Source organism: Phyllobates terribilis, unplaced genomic scaffold, assembly GCF_046119375.1.
Source record: "Phyllobates terribilis strain yellow unplaced genomic scaffold, ASM4611937v1 Scaffold_7__3_contigs__length_470593459, whole genome shotgun sequence".
Lineage (NCBI taxonomy): Eukaryota > Metazoa > Chordata > Amphibia > Anura > Dendrobatidae > Phyllobates > Phyllobates terribilis.
Window position 1 is genome coordinate 282,049,705 of NW_027362767.1, and position 20,661 is coordinate 282,070,365.

General features: G+C 42.6%; 1 protein-coding gene across 1 annotated transcript in view; it reads right to left on the bottom strand.

Annotated features, from left to right (window-relative positions):
- Positions 1-20,661, bottom strand: part of LOC141154650 (relaxin receptor 1-like) — a 382,748-nt gene that overhangs the window by 146,167 nt on the left and 215,920 nt on the right. The window contains exon 2 of the mRNA XM_073640924.1: positions 2,921-3,067. Within this exon, the coding sequence (XP_073497025.1) occupies positions 2,921-3,067 (147 nt within the window). The remainder of the gene's footprint in view (positions 1-2,920; positions 3,068-20,661) is intronic.

Here is a 20,661-nt window from a genome sequence, read left to right on the forward strand (position 1 = left end):
TTTATGTGGCCTTAGGAAAAAAGTGGTTCACTTTCTAAATATATCTCCTCTAATCAATTAAATTGTTTTTCATTTGTGGGAACAAGATACATGATCATTCCGATTCCTTGGTTCCCACGCTCCTCGATGTGTTTTTTTCCTCTCTGCGAATCCTAAACATGATATGTCTGTGTCAAACCTAAAATAACCCATCTCAAATAGTAACTTCGTTTACGTGTATACGGTGGTTTAGAAGCAACTCTTTATCTAGAGGCAGAAAAATACTATATATTTTTCATGTATAGTTCATCAGATGCCCTCCTTTTGCCAACTCAGATTAGTGTCCCATTTCTATTGTCTCCAAGATGGCTGCCGCAGAGGTATGGGGGTGTTGTTGTGATTCTAAACCACACCTCCCTTGCATTTCCTGTGCTATGGAATAGCAAAGGCTAAAGTGTGGTTTAGGCCACAGCCCCACTATCAGTATTTGGTCAGTATTTTTTCTCAGGAGTGGGAGCCAAAACTAGACGTGGGTGATAAATACAGAATTGGTGACTTGTTTCTATTATACCTTTTATCTGATTGTTCCTCACCTGGTTTTGGCTCCCACTCATGAAAAAAAATACTGACTGAATACTGACCAAATACTGATAGTGGGGCCGTGGCCTTAGACTCCTCTCTGCACTCCCTGTGTCACTGTGGTTGCCATCTTGGACCCAGGATAATATCTATATATATAATCGTCTGTCTGTCTGTCTGTCTGTGTGTCTGTGTGTCCAGGAAATCCCGCATCGCTCATTGGTCCGGCAGCGGCCAATCAGCGCCAGGGGATTTCAGAAAAAAGATGGCGGCCGTTAGCGGCTCATCTGCGGGACGGAGCTGAGCGGCGATGCAGCCGGGAGATGACCGGCGCGAGGCGCTCATCTTCCGGCCGGCAACAGCAGAAGGAACCCGACCGCCGGACCCATCTGTGGGACGGAGATGCAGCCGGGAGATGAGCGCCGCTCCCCGGTCCTCCCTTCTCACCCTAGCCGCTGATGTCCCCACAGTATCTGCATGGTGTTACAAAGGTCCGGACATTTGTGTTAAAAAACGCTGATTGGTCGCTGGCTCTGCCCGCGACCAATCACCGATTTGGGCGCCAAATTTAAATATCGGCCGCGACCAATCACCGATCTTGGCTCCACATTTAAACACCGCTGTGCTGATTGGTCGCGGACGCTATTTAAATGTGCTGCCCAAATCGGTGATTGGTCGCGCACAGCGTCGGCGACCAATCAGCACAGCGGTGTTTAACTTTAGCGCCAAGATCACTGATTGGTCGCACTCTCCGCACGCGACCAATCAGCGAATCGTATTGGTGAGCGGGGAGCGGAATCGTATTAGTGAGGACCGGGGAGCGCCGCTGCCTGTGCAGATACTTCCACTCCGAGAAGCCGGGAGATGAGCGACTGCTCGCAGCAGAAGTATCCGGACTCGCAGCGCCGCTCCCCGGTCCTCCCTTCACACCCTAGCCGCTGATGTCCCCACAGTATCCGCATGGTGTTACAAAGGTCCGGACATTTGTGTTAAAAATCGCTGATTGGTCGCTGGCGCTGCCCGCGACCAATCACCGATTTGGGCGCCAAATTCAAATATCGACCGCGACCAATCAGCACAGCGGTGTTTAAATGTGGAGCCAAGATCGGTGATTGGTCGCGGCCGATATTTAAATTTGGCGCCCAAATCGGTGATTGGTCGCGGGCAGCGCCAGCGACCAATCAGCGATTTTTCACACAAATGTCCGGACCTTTGTAACACTATGCGGATACTGTGGAGACATCAGCGGCTAGGGTGTGAAGGGAGGACCGGGGAGCGGCGCTGCGGGTCGGGATACTTCTGCTGCGAGCAGTCGCTCATGTCCCGGGTTCTCGCAGCGGAAGTACCCGCACAGGCAGCGGTGCTCCCCGTTCCTCAATAATACGATTCCGCTCCCCCCTCCTCACCAATACGGTTCGCTGATTGGTCGCGCTCTCCGCACGAGACCAATCAGTGATCTTGGCGCTAAAGTTAAACACCGCTCTGCTGATTGGTCGCGGCCGCTGCCCGCGACCAATCACCGATTTGGGCGCCACATTTAAATAGCGGCCGCGACCAATCACAGATCTTAGCGCCACATTTAAACAACGCTCTGCTGATTGGTCGCGGCCGCTGCCCGCGACCAATCACCGATTTGGGCGCCACATTTAAATAGCGGCCGCGACCAATCACAGATCTTAGCGCCACATTTAAACAACGCTCTGCTGATTGGTCGAGGCCGGCGACCGCGACCAATCAGCAGAGCGATGCAGAGCGGGGTTTAAATTTGGCCCCAAAGTCGCTGATTAGTCGCGGCTGACGGCTGTGACCAATCAGCAGAGCGTTGTTTAAATTTTGCGCCAAAATCGCTGATTGGTCGCGGCCGGCGGCCTCGACCAATCAGAAGTATTGGCGCCAAATTTAAACACCGCTCTGCTGATTGGTCGTGACTAAGCAGCGATTTTGGTGCCAAATTTAAACACGCTCTCCAGTCCTCACTAACACGGTTCGCTGATTGGTCGCGGCCGCCGCCCGCGACCAATCACCAATATTGCCGCCAAATTTAAACACTGCTTTGCTGATTGGTCGCGGTTGCCGAACACGACCAATCAGCGATTTTGGCGCAAAATTTAAACACCGCTCTGCTAATTGCGCCCCGTCGGCCGCATACCTATTCTAGAATACCCGATGCATTAGAATCGGGCCACCATCTAGTATTTTATATATTAGCAGTACGGCTAATAAAATGGTGGATTTGTTTTACAGAATGTGATATCTCAGGATTGTGAGATAAAGGATTGAGAAGAGAAAGAGTCGGCGTTATTTTCTTAATAATACAGTATGGTCCACCTGTACTTACACACTGAAACAATCTTCTACTTACCACAGTTTTCCTCGTCCGCTCCGTTCGCACAGTCTTTGTGTCCGTTGCAGTGTAGCAGTTGAGGTAAGCACACAGACAGATTTCCACATGGAAACTGCCCCAAAGGACAGGTACCACTGTCTAGGTTTGAGGGTATCATTAAAGTGTCTGTAAATACAAAAGACAGAGGAGAATTTGATAAAAAAATCAATAGCTTGATTAAAGCAGATCTGGCAGCTGGATATTCTACCCTCTGTAAGGGAAGCAAATTGCACCTATCGTTTCGTACTCCTGGTAGCCACATTGGCAAAAAATATTGTGCAGTTTGGCTAATAGGAGTGGTGACAAAACCCAGGAGGAGAGATCTCTCCATGTAAACAGTAGACTCATGACTCGCCTGTATTCATGAGAGCGGTCTTTGATAGGCTTCACTCTATACTTACATATCATCCAGGCAATCACCACAGAGAATGGTAGGGGGGCTTGGGGATCCCTCCACTAATAAACACAGAGGACTTATAGCTATGAGATTGTGGTATGTTTTTAGGACTTTTATTAGCCAATCAGCACAATGTTTTGTGCCATTTTGGATACAATAATTACTTACATAGCACTAAATATTCAGCTGACACAAGTTTAAAGCTTGTGAAAAATACTCACAAAATGGGAATATATACAAAATTGATCATAGTTAAAGCCTTTCTGCAATAAAAGGGTTTCCATTTTATGAACATTTGATCTCTTTATTATGCTATGTAAAATTATTTTCCATACTGTACATAGCATAATGAAGAGAGCATCCCCCTCACCGGGTCCAGTGGCGACTCTTTGCAGCTGCTCCAGTCTCAGTTCTTTGGCTGCAGGAGTGATATCAAATCAATATTGCAGCCAATCACAGAGCTCGGCTTCTTGTGCCATCAAAGTCGGCAGATCCTCCGTGATTGGCTGCAGTGGTGATGCGAGCTGTCACCGTGATACTGCTGCAGACAAAACAATGAGACCAGAGAAGCTGTAGAGAGCCGACATTGGACGTGTAGAGGGTGAGTGCCTGCTGTTTTTATTATGTTACCATACTCAGTACCCCATATACACAGACGTAGCAATCATTAGACAACCCATCACTGGGTTCTACGCTGGTAACCTGTTGTGCCTATGTTATTTGGATAATACCTTTTCACACATTTTGTACTGAGCGCCGATGCGAAAAATAGTGTAGAGCCATGTCGTGCACTACTTCAATGAGAACCTGGAGGTCCCCTGACTGTTCCCCAACAGGTACTAATCCAATATGGGTGTAGATCTATTCATTCTAATAAGGTGTTTTATGCAAGTTATTAGCACTGCAATCTTTGAAGATTGTAGTTCTATGCTGGAGCGTTGCAAATGAGGCAGGACTAGTCCGGCAAGAGGTCTCTTTCCTCAGACTCGGATCTTCTAATCACACCTCTCTGGACGGGATTGGCAGTATGCATTATGGCCCTACCATAATAAGTATTGAATGTAGACCGTCAATCATGCCCAGGAAAGAATAATTAGAACATCCAAGGCAGGACTGTTCCAGGGGAAGAGACTTGCTGGACTGCCTCGTCTGCATTATGTGATGCTTCAGGAAGAAACTACCTTCTTCAAAGATTGCAGTGCTAATAAGCTACATTTACCACCTTATTGGGATAACCAAATCTGCCCCCATATCACTGTAATAATGGATGGGACAGTCAGGGGACCTGGAAGGTTCCTTGTTAGGCCTCATTCCCATGTCCGTGTTTAAACATGTACATGAAAATGGCACTGGTGTCATCAGTGTTTTGGATCCATGTGTCATCAGTATACGTGTGTCAGTTTTTACCATCAGTGTATGGTCAGTGTGTCTGTTTTTACCATCAGTGTACATGTGTCTGTTTTTACCCTCAGTGTATGGTCAGTGTGTCTGTTTTTACAATCAGTGTACGATCAGTGTGTCAGTTTTTACCATCAGTGTTTGGTCAGTGTGTCCATTTTTACCATCAGTGTACGGTCAGTATGTCCGTTTTTCTTTCAGTGTACGGTCAGTATGTCCGTTTTACTTTCAGTGTACGATCAATGTGTCTGTTTTTACCATCAGTGTACGATCAGTGTGTCTGTTTTTACCATCAGTGTACTGTCAGTGTGTCTGTTTTTACCATCAGGGTTTGGTCCGTGTGTCTGTTTTTACCATCAGTGTACTGTCAGTGTGTCTGTTTTTACCATCAGGGTTTGGTCCATGTGTCTGTTTTTACCATCAGTGTACTGTCAGTGTGTCCGTTTTACCTTCAGTGTACGGTCAGTGTGTCTGTTTTACCTTCAGTGTACGGTCAGTGTGTCTGTTTTTACCATCAGTGTACGATCAATGTGTCTGTTTTTACCATCAGTGTACGATCAGTGTGTCTGTTTTTACCTTCAGTGTACGGTCAGTGTGTCTGTTTTTACCATCAGTGTACGATCAATGTGTCTGTTTTTACCATCAGTGTACGATCAGTGTGTCTGTTTTTACCATCAGTGTACGATCAGTGTGTCTGTTTTTACCATCAGTGTACGATCAGTGTGTCTGTTTTTACTATCAGTGTATGGTCAGTGTGTGTCTGTTTTTACCATCAGGGTTTGGTCTGTGTGTCCATTTTTACCATCAGTGTACAGTCAGTGTGTCCGTTTTACCTTCAGTGTACCGTCAGTGTGTCTGTTTTACCTTCAGTGTACGGTCAGTGTGTCTGTTTTTACCTTCAGTGTATGGTCAGTGTGTCTGTTTTACCTTCAGTGAACGGTCAGTGTGTCTGTTTTTACCATCAGTGTACGGTCAGTGTGTCTGTTTTTACCATCAGTGTACGATCAATGTGTCTGTTTTTACCATCAGTGTACTGTCAGTGTGTCTGTTTTTACCATCAGGGTTTGGTCCAAGTGTCTGTTTTTACCATCAGTGTACGATCAGTGTGTCTGTTTTTACCATGAGTGTACGGTCAGTGTGTCCATTTTACGTTCAGTGTACGGTCAGTGTGTCTGGTTTTACCATCAGTGTGTCTGTTTTTACCATCAGTGTACGATCAGTGTGTCTGTTTTTACCATCAGTGTACTGTCAGTGTGTCTGTTTTTACCATCAGTGTACTGTCAGTGTGTCCGTTTTACCTTCAGTGTATGGTCAGTGTGTCTGTTTTACCTTCAGTGTACGGTCAGTGTGTCCGTTTTACCTTCAGTGTACGGTCAGTGTGTCTATTTTTACCATCAGTGTGTCTGTTTTTACCATCAGTGTGTCTGTTTTTACCATCAGTGTACGGTCAGTGTGTCTGTTTTTACCATCAGTGTACGATCAATGTGTCTGTTTTTACCATCAGTGTACGATCAGTGTGTCTGTTTTTACCATCAGTGTACGATCAATGTGTCTGTTTTTACCATCAGTGTACGATCAGTGTGTCTGTTTTTACCATCAGTGTACGATCAATGTGTCTGTTTTTACCATCAGTGTACGATCAGTGTGTCTGTTTTTACCATCAGTGTACGGTCAGTTTGTCTGTTTTTACCATCAGTGTGTCTGTTTTTACCATCAGTGTACGATCAGTGTGTCTGTTTTTACCATTAGTGTACTGTCAGTGTGTCTGTTTTTACCATCAGTATACGATCAGTGTGTCTGTTTTTACCATTAGTGTACAGTCAGTGTGTCTTTTTTTACCATCAGTGTACTGTCAGTGTGTCTGTTTTTACCATCAGTGTACGATCAGTGTGTCTGTTTTTACCATCAGTGTACGATCAGTGTGTCTATTTTTACCATCAGTGTACGGTCAGTGTGTCCGTTTTTACCATCAGTGTACTGTCAGTTTGTCTGTTTTTACCATCAGTGTACGGTAAGTTTGTCTGTTTTTACCATCAGTGTGTCTGTTTTTACCATCAGTGTACGATCAGTGTGTCTGTTTTTACCATTAGTGTACAGTCAGTGTGTCTGTTTTTACCATCAGTGTACTGTCAGTGTGTCTGTTTTTACCATCAGTGTACGATCAGTGTGTCTGTTTTTACCATCAGTGTACGGTCAGTGTGTCTGTTTTACCATCAGTGTACGATCAGTGTGTCTGTTTTTACCATTAGTGTACGATCAGTGTGTCTGTTTTTACCATTAGTGTACGGTCAGTTTGTCTGTTTTTACCATCAGTGTACTGTCAATGTGTCTGTTTTTATCATCAGTGTACGATCAGTGTGTCTGTTTTTACCATCAGTGTACTGTCAGTGTGTCTGTTTTTACCATCAGTGTACTGTCAGTGTGTCTGTTTTTACCATCAGTGTACGATCAGTGTGTCTGTTTTTATCATCAGTGTACGATCAGTGTGTCTGTTTTTACCATCAGTGTACGATCAGTGTGTCTGTTTTTACCATCAGTGTACGGTCAGTGTGTCCGTTTTTACCATCAGTGTACTGTCAGTTTGTCTGTTTTTACCATCAGTGTACTGTCAGTTTGTCTGTTTTTACCATCAGTGTACGGTAAGTTTGTCTGTTTTTACCATCAGTGTACGATCAGTGTGTCTGTTTTTACCATCAGTGTACGATCAGTGTGTCTGTTTTTACCATTAGTGTACAGTCAGTGTGTCCATTTTACGTTCAGTGTACGGTCAGTGTGTCTGTTTTTACCATCAGTGTGCGATCAGTGTGTCTGTTTTTACCATTAGTGTACGGTCAGTTTGTCTGTTTTTACCATCAGTGTGTCTGTTTTTACCATCAGTGTATGATCAGTGTGTCTGTTTTTACCATCAGTGTACGATCAGTGTGTCTGTTTTTATCATCAGTGTACGATCAGTGTGTCTGTTTTTACCATTAGTGTACAGTCAGTGTGTCTGTTTTTACCATCAGTGTACGGTCAGTGTGTCTGTTTTTACCATCAGTGTACGGTCAGTGTGTCTGTTTTTACCATCAGTGTACGATCAGTGTGTCTGTTTTTACCATTAGTGTAGTCAGTGTGTCTGTTTTTACCATCAGTGTACGGTCAGTGTGTTTGTTTTTACCATCAGTGTAGTCAGTGTGTCTGTTTTTACCATCAGTGTACTGTCAGTGTGTCTGTTTTTATCATCAGTGTACTGTCAGTGTGTCTGTTTTTATCATCAGTGTACGATCAGTGTGTCTGTTTTTATCATCAGTGTACGATCAGTGTGTCTGTTTTTACCATCAGTGTACAGTCAGTGTGTCAGTTTTTACCATCAGTGTACGATCAGTGTGTCTGTTTTTACCATCAGTGTACTGTCAGTGTGTCTGTTTTTACCATCAGTGTACGATCAGTGTGTCTGTTTTTACCATCAGTGTACGATCAGTGTGTCTGTTTTTACCATCAGTGTACGATCAGTGTGTCTGTTTTTACCATCAGTGTACAGTCAGTTTGTCTGTTTTTACCATCAGTGTATGATCAGTGTGTCTGTTTTTACCATCAGTGTACGGTCAGTGTGTCTGTTTTTACCATCAGTGTACAGTCAGTTTGTCTGTTTTTACCATCAGTGTATGATCAGTGTGTCTGTTTTTACCATCAGTGTATGATCAGTGTGTCTGTTTTTACCATCAGTGTATGGTCAGTGTGTCTGTTTTTACCATCAGTGTACAGTCAGTGTGTCTGTTTTTACCATCAGTGTACAGTCAGTGTGTCTGTTTTTACCATCAGTGTACGATCAGTGTGTCTGTTTTTACCATCAGTGTACAGTCAGTGTGTCTGTTTTTACCATCAGTGTACGGTCAGTGTGTCTGTTTTTACCATCAGTGTACAGTCAGTGTGTCTGTTTTTACCATCAGTGTACTGTCAGTGTGTCTGTTTTTACCATCAGTGTACGGTCAGTGTGTCTGTTTTTATCATCAGTGTACGATCAGTGTGTCTGTTTTTACCATTAGTGTACAGTCAGTGTGTCTGTTTTTACCATCAGTGTACGGTCAGTCTGTCTGTTTTTACCATCAGTGTACGATCAGTGTGTCTGTTTTTACCATCAGTGTACGATCAGTGTGTCTGTTTTTACGATCAGTGTACGATCAGTGTGTCTGTTTTTACCATTAGTGTACAGTCAGTGTGTCTGTTTTTACCATCAGTGTACGGTCAGTCTGTCTGTTTTTACCATCAGTGTACGATCAGTGTGTCTGTTTTTACCATCAGTGTACGATCAGTGTGTCTGTTTTTACCATCAGTGTACGATCAGTGTGTCTGTTTTTACCATCAGTGTACGGTCAGTGTGTCCGTTTTTACCATCAGTGTACTGTCAGTTTGTCTGTTTTTACCATCAGTGTACGGTAAGTTTGTCTGTTTTTACCATCAGTGTGTCTGTTTTTACCATCAGTGTACGATCAGTGTGTCTGTTTTTACCATTAGTGTACAGTCAGTGTGTCTGTTTTTACCATCAGTGTACGATCAGTGTGTCTGTTTTTACCATCAGTGTACGGTCAGTGTGTCTGTTTTTACCATCAGTGTACGATCAGTGTGTCTGTTTTTACCATTAGTGTAGTCAGTGTGTCTGTTTTTACCATCAGTGTGCGATCAGTGTGTCTGTTTTTACCATTAGTGTACGGTCAGTTTGTCTGTTTTTACCATCAGTGTACTGTCAATGTGTCTGTTTTTACCATCAGTGTACGGTCAGTGTGTCTGTTTTTACCATCAGTGTACAGTCAGTGTGTCTGTTTTTACCATCAGTGTACGATCAGTGTGTCTGTTTTTACCATCAGTGTAGTCAGTGTGTCTGTTTTTACCATCAGTGTACTGTCAGTGTGTCTGTTTTTATCATCAGTGTACTGTCAGTGTGTCTGTTTTTATCATCAGTGTACGATCAGTGTGTCTGTTTTTATCATCAGTGTACGATCAGTGTGTCTGTTTTTACCATCAGTGTACAGTCAGTGTGTCAGTTTTTACCATCAGTGTACGATCAGTGTGTCTGTTTTTACCATCAGTGTACTGTCAGTGTGTCTGTTTTTACCATCAGTGTACGATCAGTGTGTCTGTTTTTACCATCAGTGTACGATCAGTGTGTCTGTTTTTACCATCAGTGTACGATCAGTGTGTCTGTTTTTACCATCAGTGTACAGTCAGTTTGTCTGTTTTTACCATCAGTGTATGATCAGTGTGTCTGTTTTTACCATCAGTGTACGGTCAGTGTGTCTGTTTTTACCATCAGTGTACAGTCAGTGTGTCTGTTTTTACCATCAGTGTACAGTCAGTGTGTCTGTTTTTACCATCAGTGTACGATCAGTGTGTCTGTTTTTACCATCAGTGTACAGTCAGTGTGTCTGTTTTTACCATCAGTGTACTGTTAGTGTGTCTGTTTTTACCATCAGTGTACGGTCAGTGTGTCTGTTTTTATGATCAGTGTACGATCAGTGTGTCTGTTTTTACCATTAGTGTACAGTCAGTGTGTCTGTTTTTACCATCAGTGTACGGTCAGTCTGTCTGTTTTTACCATCAGTGTACGATCAGTGTGTCTGTTTTTACCATCAGTGTACGATCAGTGTGTCTGTTTTTACCATCAGTGTACGATCAGTGTGTCTGTTTTTACCATTAGTGTACAGTCAGTGTGTCTGTTTTTACCATCAGTGTACGGTCAGTCTGTCTGTTTTTACCATCAGTGTACGATCAGTGTGTCTGTTTTTACCATCAGTGTACGATCAGTGTGTCTGTTTTTACCATCAGTGTACGATCAGTGTGTCTGTTTTTATCATCAGTGTACGATCAGTGTGTCTGTTTTTACCATCAGTGTACGGTCAGTGTGTCTGTTTTTACCATCAGTGTACGATCAGTGTGTCTGTTTTTACCATCAGTGTAGTCAGTGTGTCTGTTTTTACCATCAGTGTACTGTCAGTGTGTCTGTTTTTATCATCAGTGTACTGTCAGTGTGTCTGTTTTTATCATCAGTGTACGATCAGTGTGTCTGTTTTTATCATCAGTGTACGATCAGTGTGTCTGTTTTTACCATCAGTGTACAGTCAGTGTGTCAGTTTTTACCATCAGTGTACGATCAGTGTGTCTGTTTTTACCATCAGTGTACTGTCAGTGTGTCTGTTTTTACCATCAGTGTACGATCAGTGTGTCTGTTTTTACCATCAGTGTACGATCAGTGTGTCTGTTTTTACCATCAGTGTACGATCAGTGTGTCTGTTTTTACCATCAGTGTACAGTCAGTTTGTCTGTTTTTACCATCAGTGTATGATCAGTTTGTCTGTTTTTACCATCAGTGTACGGTCAGTGTGTCTGTTTTTACCATCAGTGTACAGTCAGTTTGTCTGTTTTTACCATCAGTGTATGATCAGTGTGTCTGTTTTTACCATCAGTGTACGATCAGTGTGTCTGTTTTTACCATCAGTGTACGGTCAGTGTGTCTGTTTTTACCATCAGTGTACAGTCAGTGTGTCTGTTTTTACCATCAGTGTACAGTCAGTGTGTCTGTTTTTATGATCAGTGTACGATCAGTGTGTCTGTTTTTACCATTAGTGTACAGTCAGTGTGTCTGTTTTTACCATCAGTGTACGGTCAGTCTGTCTGTTTTTACCATCAGTGTACGATCAGTGTGTCTGTTTTTACCATCAGTGTACGATCAGTGTGTCTGTTTTTACCATCAGTGTACAGTCAGTTTGTCTGTTTTTACCATCAGTGTATGATCAGTTTGTCTGTTTTTACCATCAGTGTACGGTCAGTGTGTCTGTTTTTACCATCAGTGTACAGTCAGTTTGTCTGTTTTTACCATCAGTGTATGATCAGTGTGTCTGTTTTTACCATCAGTGTATGATCAGTGTGTCTGTTTTTACCATCAGTGTACGGTCAGTGTGTCTGTTTTTACCATCAGTGTACAGTCAGTGTGTCTGTTTTTACCATCAGTGTACAGTCAGTGTGTCTGTTTTTACCATCAGTGTACGATCAGTGTGTCTGTTTTTACCATCAGTGTACAGTCAGTGTGTCTGTTTTTACCATCAGTGTACTGTCAGTGTGTCTGTTTTTACCATCAGTGTACGGTCAGTGTGTCTGTTTTTATGATCAGTGTACGATCAGTGTGTCTGTTTTTACCATTAGTGTACAGTCAGTGTGTCTGTTTTTACCATCAGTGTACGGTCAGTCTGTCTGTTTTTACCATCAGTGTACGATCAGTGTGTCTGTTTTTACCATCAGTGTACGATCAGTGTGTCTGTTTTTACCATCAGTGTACGATCAGTGTGTCTGTTTTTACCATCAGTGTACGGTCAGTCTGTCTGTTTTTACCATCAGTGTACGATCAGTGTGTCTGTTTTTACCATCAGTGTACGATCAGTGTGTCTGTTTTTACCATCAGTGTACGATCAGTGTGTCTGTTTTTATCATCAGTGTACGATCAGTGTGTCTGTTTTTACCATCAGTGTACGGTCAGTCTGTCTGTTTTTACCATCAGTGTACGGTCAGTGTGTCTGTTTTTACCATCAGTGTACGATCAGTGTGTCTGTTTTTACCATCAGTGTAGTCAGTGTGTCTGTTTTTACCATCAGTGTACTGTCAGTGTGTCTGTTTTTATCATCAGTGTACTGTCAGTGTGTCTGTTTTTATCATCAGTGTACGATCAGTGTGTCTGTTTTTATCATCAGTGTACGATCAGTGTGTCTGTTTTTACCATCAGTGTACAGTCAGTGTGTCAGTTTTTACCATCAGTGTACGATCAGTGTGTCTGTTTTTACCATCAGTGTACTGTCAGTGTGTCTGTTTTTACCATCAGTGTACGATCAGTGTGTCTGTTTTTACCATCAGTGTACGATCAGTGTGTCTGTTTTTACCATCAGTGTACGATCAGTGTGTCTGTTTTTACCATCAGTGTACAGTCAGTTTGTCTGTTTTTACCATCAGTGTATGATCAGTGTGTCTGTTTTTACCATCAGTGTACGGTCAGTGTGTCTGTTTTTACCATCAGTGTACAGTCAGTGTGTCTGTTTTTACCATCAGTGTACAGTCAGTGTGTCTGTTTTTACCATCAGTGTACGATCAGTGTGTCTGTTTTTACCATCAGTGTACAGTCAGTGTGTCTGTTTTTACCATCAGTGTACTGTCAGTGTGTCTGTTTTTACCATCAGTGTACGGTCAGTGTGTCTGTTTTTATGATCAGTGTACGATCAGTGTGTCTGTTTTTACCATTAGTGTACAGTCAGTGTGTCTGTTTTTACCATCAGTGTACGGTCAGTCTGTCTGTTTTTACCATCAGTGTACGATCAGTGTGTCTGTTTTTACCATCAGTGTACGATCAGTGTGTCTGTTTTTACCATCAGTGTACGATCAGTGTGTCTGTTTTTACCATTAGTGTACAGTCAGTGTGTCTGTTTTTACCATCAGTGTACGGTCAGTCTGTCTGTTTTTACCATCAGTGTACGATCAGTGTGTCTGTTTTTACCATCAGTGTACGATCAGTGTGTCTGTTTTTACCATCAGTGTACGATCAGTGTGTCTGTTTTTATCATCAGTGTACGATCAGTGTGTCTGTTTTTACCATCAGTGTACGGTCAGTGTGTCTGTTTTTACCATCAGTGTACGATCAGTGTGTCTGTTTTTACCATCAGTGTAGTCAGTGTGTCTGTTTTTACCATCAGTGTACTGTCAGTGTGTCTGTTTTTATCATCAGTGTACTGTCAGTGTGTCTGTTTTTATCATCAGTGTACGATCAGTGTGTCTGTTTTTATCATCAGTGTACGATCAGTGTGTCTGTTTTTACCATCAGTGTACAGTCAGTGTGTCAGTTTTTACCATCAGTGTACGATCAGTGTGTCTGTTTTTACCATCAGTGTACTGTCAGTGTGTCTGTTTTTACCATCAGTGTACGATCAGTGTGTCTGTTTTTACCATCAGTGTACGATCAGTGTGTCTGTTTTTACCATCAGTGTACGATCAGTGTGTCTGTTTTTACCATCAGTGTACAGTCAGTTTGTCTGTTTTTACCATCAGTGTATGATCAGTTTGTCTGTTTTTACCATCAGTGTACGGTCAGTGTGTCTGATGGTAAAAACAGACACACTGATCGTACACTGATGGTAAAAACAGACAGACTGACCGTACACTGATGGTAAAAACAGACACACTGACTGTACACTAATGGTAAAAACAGACACACTGATCGTACACTGATCATAAAAACAGACACACTGACCGTACACTGATGGTAAAAACAGACACACTGACAGTACACTGATGGTAAAAACAGACACACTGACTGTACACTGATGGTAAAAACAGACACACTGATCGTACACTGATGGTAAAAACAGACACACTGACTGTACACTGATGGTAAAAACAGACACACTGACTGTACACTGATGGTAAAAACAGTGTACAGTCAGTTTGTCTGTTTTTACCATCAGTGTATGATCAGTGTGTCTGTTTTTACCATCAGTGTATGATCAGTGTGTCTGTTTTTACCATCAGTGTACGGTCAGTGTGTCTGTTTTTACCATCAGTGTACAGTCAGTGTGTCTGTTTTTACCATCAGTGTACAGTCAGTGTGTCTGTTTTTACCATCAGTGTACGATCAGTGTGTCTGTTTTTACCATCAGTGTACAGTCAGTGTGTCTGTTTTTACCATCAGTGTACTGTCAGTGTGTCTGTTTTTACCATCAGTGTACGGTCAGTGTGTCTGTTTTTATGATCAGTGTACGATCAGTGTGTCTGTTTTTACCATTAGTGTACAGTCAGTGTGTCTGTTTTTACCATCAGTGTACGGTCAGTCTGTCTGTTTTTACCATCAGTGTACGATCAGTGTGTCTGTTTTTACCATCAGTGTACGATCAGTGTGTCTGTTTTTACCATCAGTGTACAGTCAGTTTGTCTGTTTTTACCATCAGTGTATGATCAGTTTGTCTGTTTTTACCATCAGTGTACGGTCAGTGTGTCTGTTTTTACCATCAGTGTACAGTCAGTTTGTCTGTTTTTACCATCAGTGTATGATCAGTGTGTCTGTTTTTACCATCAGTGTATGATCAGTGTGTCTGTTTTTACCATCAGTGTACGGTCAGTGTGTCTGTTTTTACCATCAGTGTACAGTCAGTGTGTCTGTTTTTACCATCAGTGTACAGTCAGTGTGTCTGTTTTTACCATCAGTGTACGATCAGTGTGTCTGTTTTTACCATCAGTGTACAGTCAGTGTGTCTGTTTTTACCATCAGTGTACTGTCAGTGTGTCTGTTTTTACCATCAGTGTACGGTCAGTGTGTCTGTTTTTATGATCAGTGTACGATCAGTGTGTCTGTTTTTACCATTAGTGTACAGTCAGTGTGTCTGTTTTTACCATCAGTGTACGGTCAGTCTGTCTGTTTTTACCATCAGTGTACAGTCAGTGTGTCTGTTTTTACCATCAGTGTACGATCAGTGTGTCTGTTTTTACCATCAGTGTACAGTCAGTGTGTCTGTTTTTACCATCAGTGTACTGTCAGTGTGTCTGTTTTTACCATCAGTGTACGGTCAGTGTGTCTGTTTTTATGATCAGTGTACGATCAGTGTGTCTGTTTTTACCATTAGTGTACAGTCAGTGTGTCTGTTTTTACCATCAGTGTACGGTCAGTCTGTCTGTTTTTACCATCAGTGTACGATCAGTGTGTCTGTTTTTACCATCAGTGTACGATCAGTGTGTCTGTTTTTACCATCAGTGTACGATCAGTGTGTCTGTTTTTACCATCAGTGTACGATCAGTGTGTCTGTTTTTACCATCAGTGTACGATCAGTGTGTCTGTTTTTACCATCAGTGTACGATCAGTGTGTCTGTTTTTATGACAATGTGTGTGAAAAAAGTGGAGGCCTTATAGAGGTTTTGCAATTTCTGTACCACGCTGTGCATTCCCTCAGTAACAGCCGGCTGCTTAGTACACTCAAAATTATATAAGTGAGATATATTTTTTTCTCCTGGCTTCTAAACGGTTCACTAAGAAAGAATATTACAAAAAAATCGTCTAATTTGGCGTTTATCCCAAACCATAAAATAATAAATGAGAGTGCTCTTTGAGGAAGTCAGATCATACAAATAGTAAGAACAACAGGAAGTGAGCTCAGTTAGGTAACGCTCGGCATTTCATGAATCTGAAAAAAAAACCTGAAGCAAATGAGAGGATGTGAACTTTAGAGAAGGTTTAAAAGCTAAAATGACAGTGCAGGTGATCCAACAACAGCAAACAGCTGCAAATGTATTCCTGGCTATTATGTAGAGATGAATTAGTACAGGACATTATGCAAGCATATAAACAACAGCAATTATTCCTAATGGGAGTAAAGTTACTTCTTTGTGTGCACTCATACGCTGTAAAATTAAAATATTACTTGTAAAGGCTATATCAATTTTCACTGCCATATTTATTACACCAATTCATCTAAAATAAATAGAAGTTATCTTATAAAATATGCTGCAGCTTTGTAAGGAGATGGACATATTGCCTACGTTCCCCCTTGAAGACAATAATGTATCTTGATGTGTAGTGTGTATTGTGACATGTGTTCTTAGTGATAGGTTGTATTTTGCCCGACAGTAGGTAGAACTAGGGTTAATGTTTGGGACTAGCCCAGGGTGGGAGGTGCTAAAGTGCAAGTACAGAGGCAGTTCCTGTCAGGAAGTCAGATAGGGCCCAGGATGTGCCAGAAACAGACTAAAGGTCTTACTAGTCAGAAGACGTAGGTTTCCCTGACGGGAGTGGAAACTGAGACAGGAAGTAGCAAGGTCCGGTGTAAAGAAGGGAGAAGAGACAGAAGGACAGAGTGAAGTGAAGCACCGGAGACGGGTCCTGGGACAGGATGCCTAGCAGTACGGCCCTGAGTTGATAACTCAGAGAGGTAATGGGCCAATACGGAACACAGGACGAGAGACGTAGAGAGTGCCCCTGGCGGGATTTCCAAGGTGTCAACAAGCTGAGAAGCTAAGTACCGGCCATATTGACAAACTAGTTCCCTTAAGAGAGAAGAGGACGCCGAACCGCGGTTTGAGAATAGGACTCTCACTAACCGGACTGTAGTAGTGTGCTGGGTAGTGGTGAAGACAGAGAAACTTGAGGCAGGAACAAGTAAACTTGAAGAGGTAGAGAAGAGGTAGAAGAGGTTGAAGAGGTAGAGTGTGTGAAGATTCTCCGTATTATGAAAGAAACGTTCGTGAAGTTACTCATCCGCTGTCTATTGAACATAGTTCCCACCAAGTTAATGTTGTGTAAAAGACTGTTTATTGTTGACTGGTGGTCTCCATCATTGAACTGTTCAACACCTGGTCCTGGTCAGCCGAAGTCACTGGCATCATGCGGCCAGCAAGGACGTAGTGCCCCCATAGACAAAGTCCACACTCCCAGCCACCTTCATGTAACGTGACAGGGCATAAGAAACGAATGCCTCAGCCACGGCTACCGCCCTGCGCCACGTTACAGCTTATATACCAACCTACAGACAAGAAGCAAGCTCTCAGTAGCCTGGCCCGCAGTCAGAGCCTCTTTCATTTCTTCTCTACTACTTGCTAGCCAGTCGAATGTGTGTAAGCAATTATTAGGGGGCAAAAAAAAAATGGTATGACTACGGGATCAGTCTAAACAAATTTTTTATGTAATCTATAACCATGGAAACACATGGACCTGCATATAACCTGTAGACACTAGAGTTACCAACTTGGCTTTTTATTTTTTCTGGACTGTTTATCAAAAAATCATGGACGGACAATATTTTTTTACAGACCTACTGGAAAACCCTAATAAATCTACAGCCCATACTTCTGATCTGAAGACATCAGCTGCATTCACTGTAAACTGTTAAATGATGAGAATTACGGTCAGAATAAACTGCATGAATTTCTTCAGCTTCAAAAAATGACGGACACCATACAAGATTTTTTTACTAATAGGGCAAAAAAGTGCCTTATTTTTATGTACTATCCTGGAATTTCTGGACGGTTGGCAACCCTGGTTGACACAACAGGCTTGAGGGGGCCATGCTGGAGTCCGACTCTCCTGATTCATGAAGGGATGCACGCCTCTTCATGAATCTGGAGCATGATCTGACGAGTGGTGTGCACCTCTGTGTGTCTCGTCACAAATCTTACTTCAGTGCACTACGCCAGAAATCTCACTCCAGTCAGGTACTGGAGCGAGATTTCTGGAGAAGGGAACGCAACAGCTTTTCATGAATTATACGAGCTGTGGTGTCCCACCCCCAGTGCACCCCATCCCACCCAGCTGCGTCCATTTCTGCAGAGCTGGGAGAAACCGGCGTGAAGACAGAAAAAAAAAAAATCACAAAGTTTAGGTGCACCTCTGCGTTGCGCCTAAATTTTGCAACTTTTTAAACTTTTATGCCAGAACACTGGTGCGAAAGCTTTGATGAATCAAGTCCAAAGAGGGTTGAGTTTACATCTTTTGTTGCCCTAAGCACTAAGACTAAATATGCCCCATATAAGGCAAATTTACACTTGTCATCATGAATCACGTTTTTCAGCAATCTTAACAATAATTGTTCAGTTTTAGATAGATCACTCGCGGTCATGTCTCATGGGTGAGTAACGTCATCGCCCATGAGACATGACCGCGAGTAACCTGTGGAGCCCGGTGAACGAGGCTGCATAAGTCACTCGCGGTCATATAACTGCTCATCATACCGGCTCTCACGCTGTACTCCGAGAGACCCAGCGGCCATTTCTTCAATGAATTTCAGGAGCCGTTTTTGAACACCAAGTGCTACTGTGACCATCCTGCATTGCCTAAACATGATATCACGGCCTCCAGCGTCTCCGGCTCCCATCGAGCACATCTGGGGTGTCATTGGTAGGCAATTGCAAAGGGAGCTGCCATTCGCAATTCTTGATGATTTTCATGCCCAAGTGCATTTAGCATGCATGAAAATTCCTCAGACAACCATTAATAACCTCACTGATAGCATGATAAGGCATGTAAGCGTGTGTATTTCTGCGCGTAATGCTTATACACAATCCTGTATGACTTGTGATGGTGAAAAAATGGAAAGAAAATTTTCAAAACATTTGCATATTGTTAACATGTCTAACGATCCTGTAATTTCCAATAGATGTATCATAACTTTTGAGCTTTTTAAATGCAGTCTGTCAGCACAGAATGACCAAGTACAGGCATTCGGTGCACCTTTAGTGTGGCAAAACATTTAAATGCACCTTCTCACCTACTAGTTTTCCCTCCACCTCCACCCCCTCCTCTTCTTTGATTGACAGCTCTGGCTTTATAGAGATAGAGGAGGTAAGAGATAAATGAAAAACAAGTAGGTAGGAAGGTGCACTTAAATGTTTGGCTAAGCTAAAGGTGCATCAAGTGCCTGTACTTGGTTTGAACAGTCAATCTGGAGTGATAAACTCGGTTTAATGCAAACATAGCCTTATTAAAGGGGTTATCCAGTCTAGCGCTAAAAGTCTGCAGTCACTCTATGTGGCTGCAGACTTATGAATCATCACAGCGCGTGCACAAACACTATCAGGATTTTCCATTATTGCTGGCGGAAGGGGTCATGTGACTGCAAGTATGTGATTTGCGTACATGCAGTCACGTGTCTACTAGACTTGCTCAGCCTCGCTCAATACAAGTGAGTTGAGTGAGGATGATCACGGCTAGTCTGAATGTAGCAGGAGGTATGCAAATCACATTCTTGCAGTCACATGACCACCCTTTTTTTGCCACCAACACTGGAAAATTCTGACAGCACATGGTGCGCATGTTCTGAGGATTCAGAAGTCTACTGTCACAAAGTGACTATTGAATTCTAGCAAAAGACCTGACAACCCCTTTAATGTGAATGCAACCTATCTGGATAGGTGAAAACAGATGGTAACCAACAGCCTATTTAATAACATACTGCAGTATCAGCCTTTTTAAGCTACTTACATTATATACACCATCCAAAAATTATCCCTTTTCAGGGCCAGATGCCTGCATTCATGGGGGTTATACTCAGTCTGTGCAAATGGAAGACCTATGGCTTTTTCACATGGGTGGTGCTAAGTACAGTAGGTTTCCATCCCAAAACCAAGCACCTGCAACAGGCTAATATATTTGGGTGGTGTATATGGGTCTAAAGTTGAATTAATTACAACAAGGATATGAATAGTAAAGATTTTTCTTTTTTTAAAAAAAATGTCTTACCCATCTCACAATCCAGGAAGCAAACTTTTTCTGACAAGCAAGCCTTAGTTTCAGGAAGTTTGTTTAGCAAATTTAGGATAGAGGGCATTTAAATGCCATCCTTGTTTGCAGTGTGGAAAAAATATATATATATTCTTAAGGGGCTGCTCCTGCAGTATAGCACAGATCAATCAGTTCCCAGTAACACTGACTCTGCAGGTCCAGCACCTCCGTATTCCTTGAATTTTTATATTATTCACAGACTGAGGCTACTATTCAGCGTTTCAATGTACGTCAGCACCGTAGTAATACATTACAATCAAATTTAGGGCTTTTTCTTTCCTTGTGTGAAATGAGCTGTGCGCTTCATTCCTATCCCTAGGGTGTAAAATGACGCTGCGTTGGCGACTCATCTTTTATACTAGATGTGATAGTCCTCCCTAATTGACTGTGATAGATTATGTGATGCGATAGCTGCAAGACATTATAGGGAACGCAGTTATGGGGAAGGCGGCGCAGTTGTGCCTGACATCATTAGCTCACTCTTTGAGTTTGGCATTTTGTTTTTCAATATTTTCAAATCGAATTGCAAAGTGTTCGAATTTGTGAGGAAATGGTCAGAAAGTGCTGGCTTGAGTGCTGTCAAGACAAAATATGACAAAGAGCTCAATATGCAACTTGTGGAGGCAAAAGGTGCACTCAGCCCTTTGCTATTTG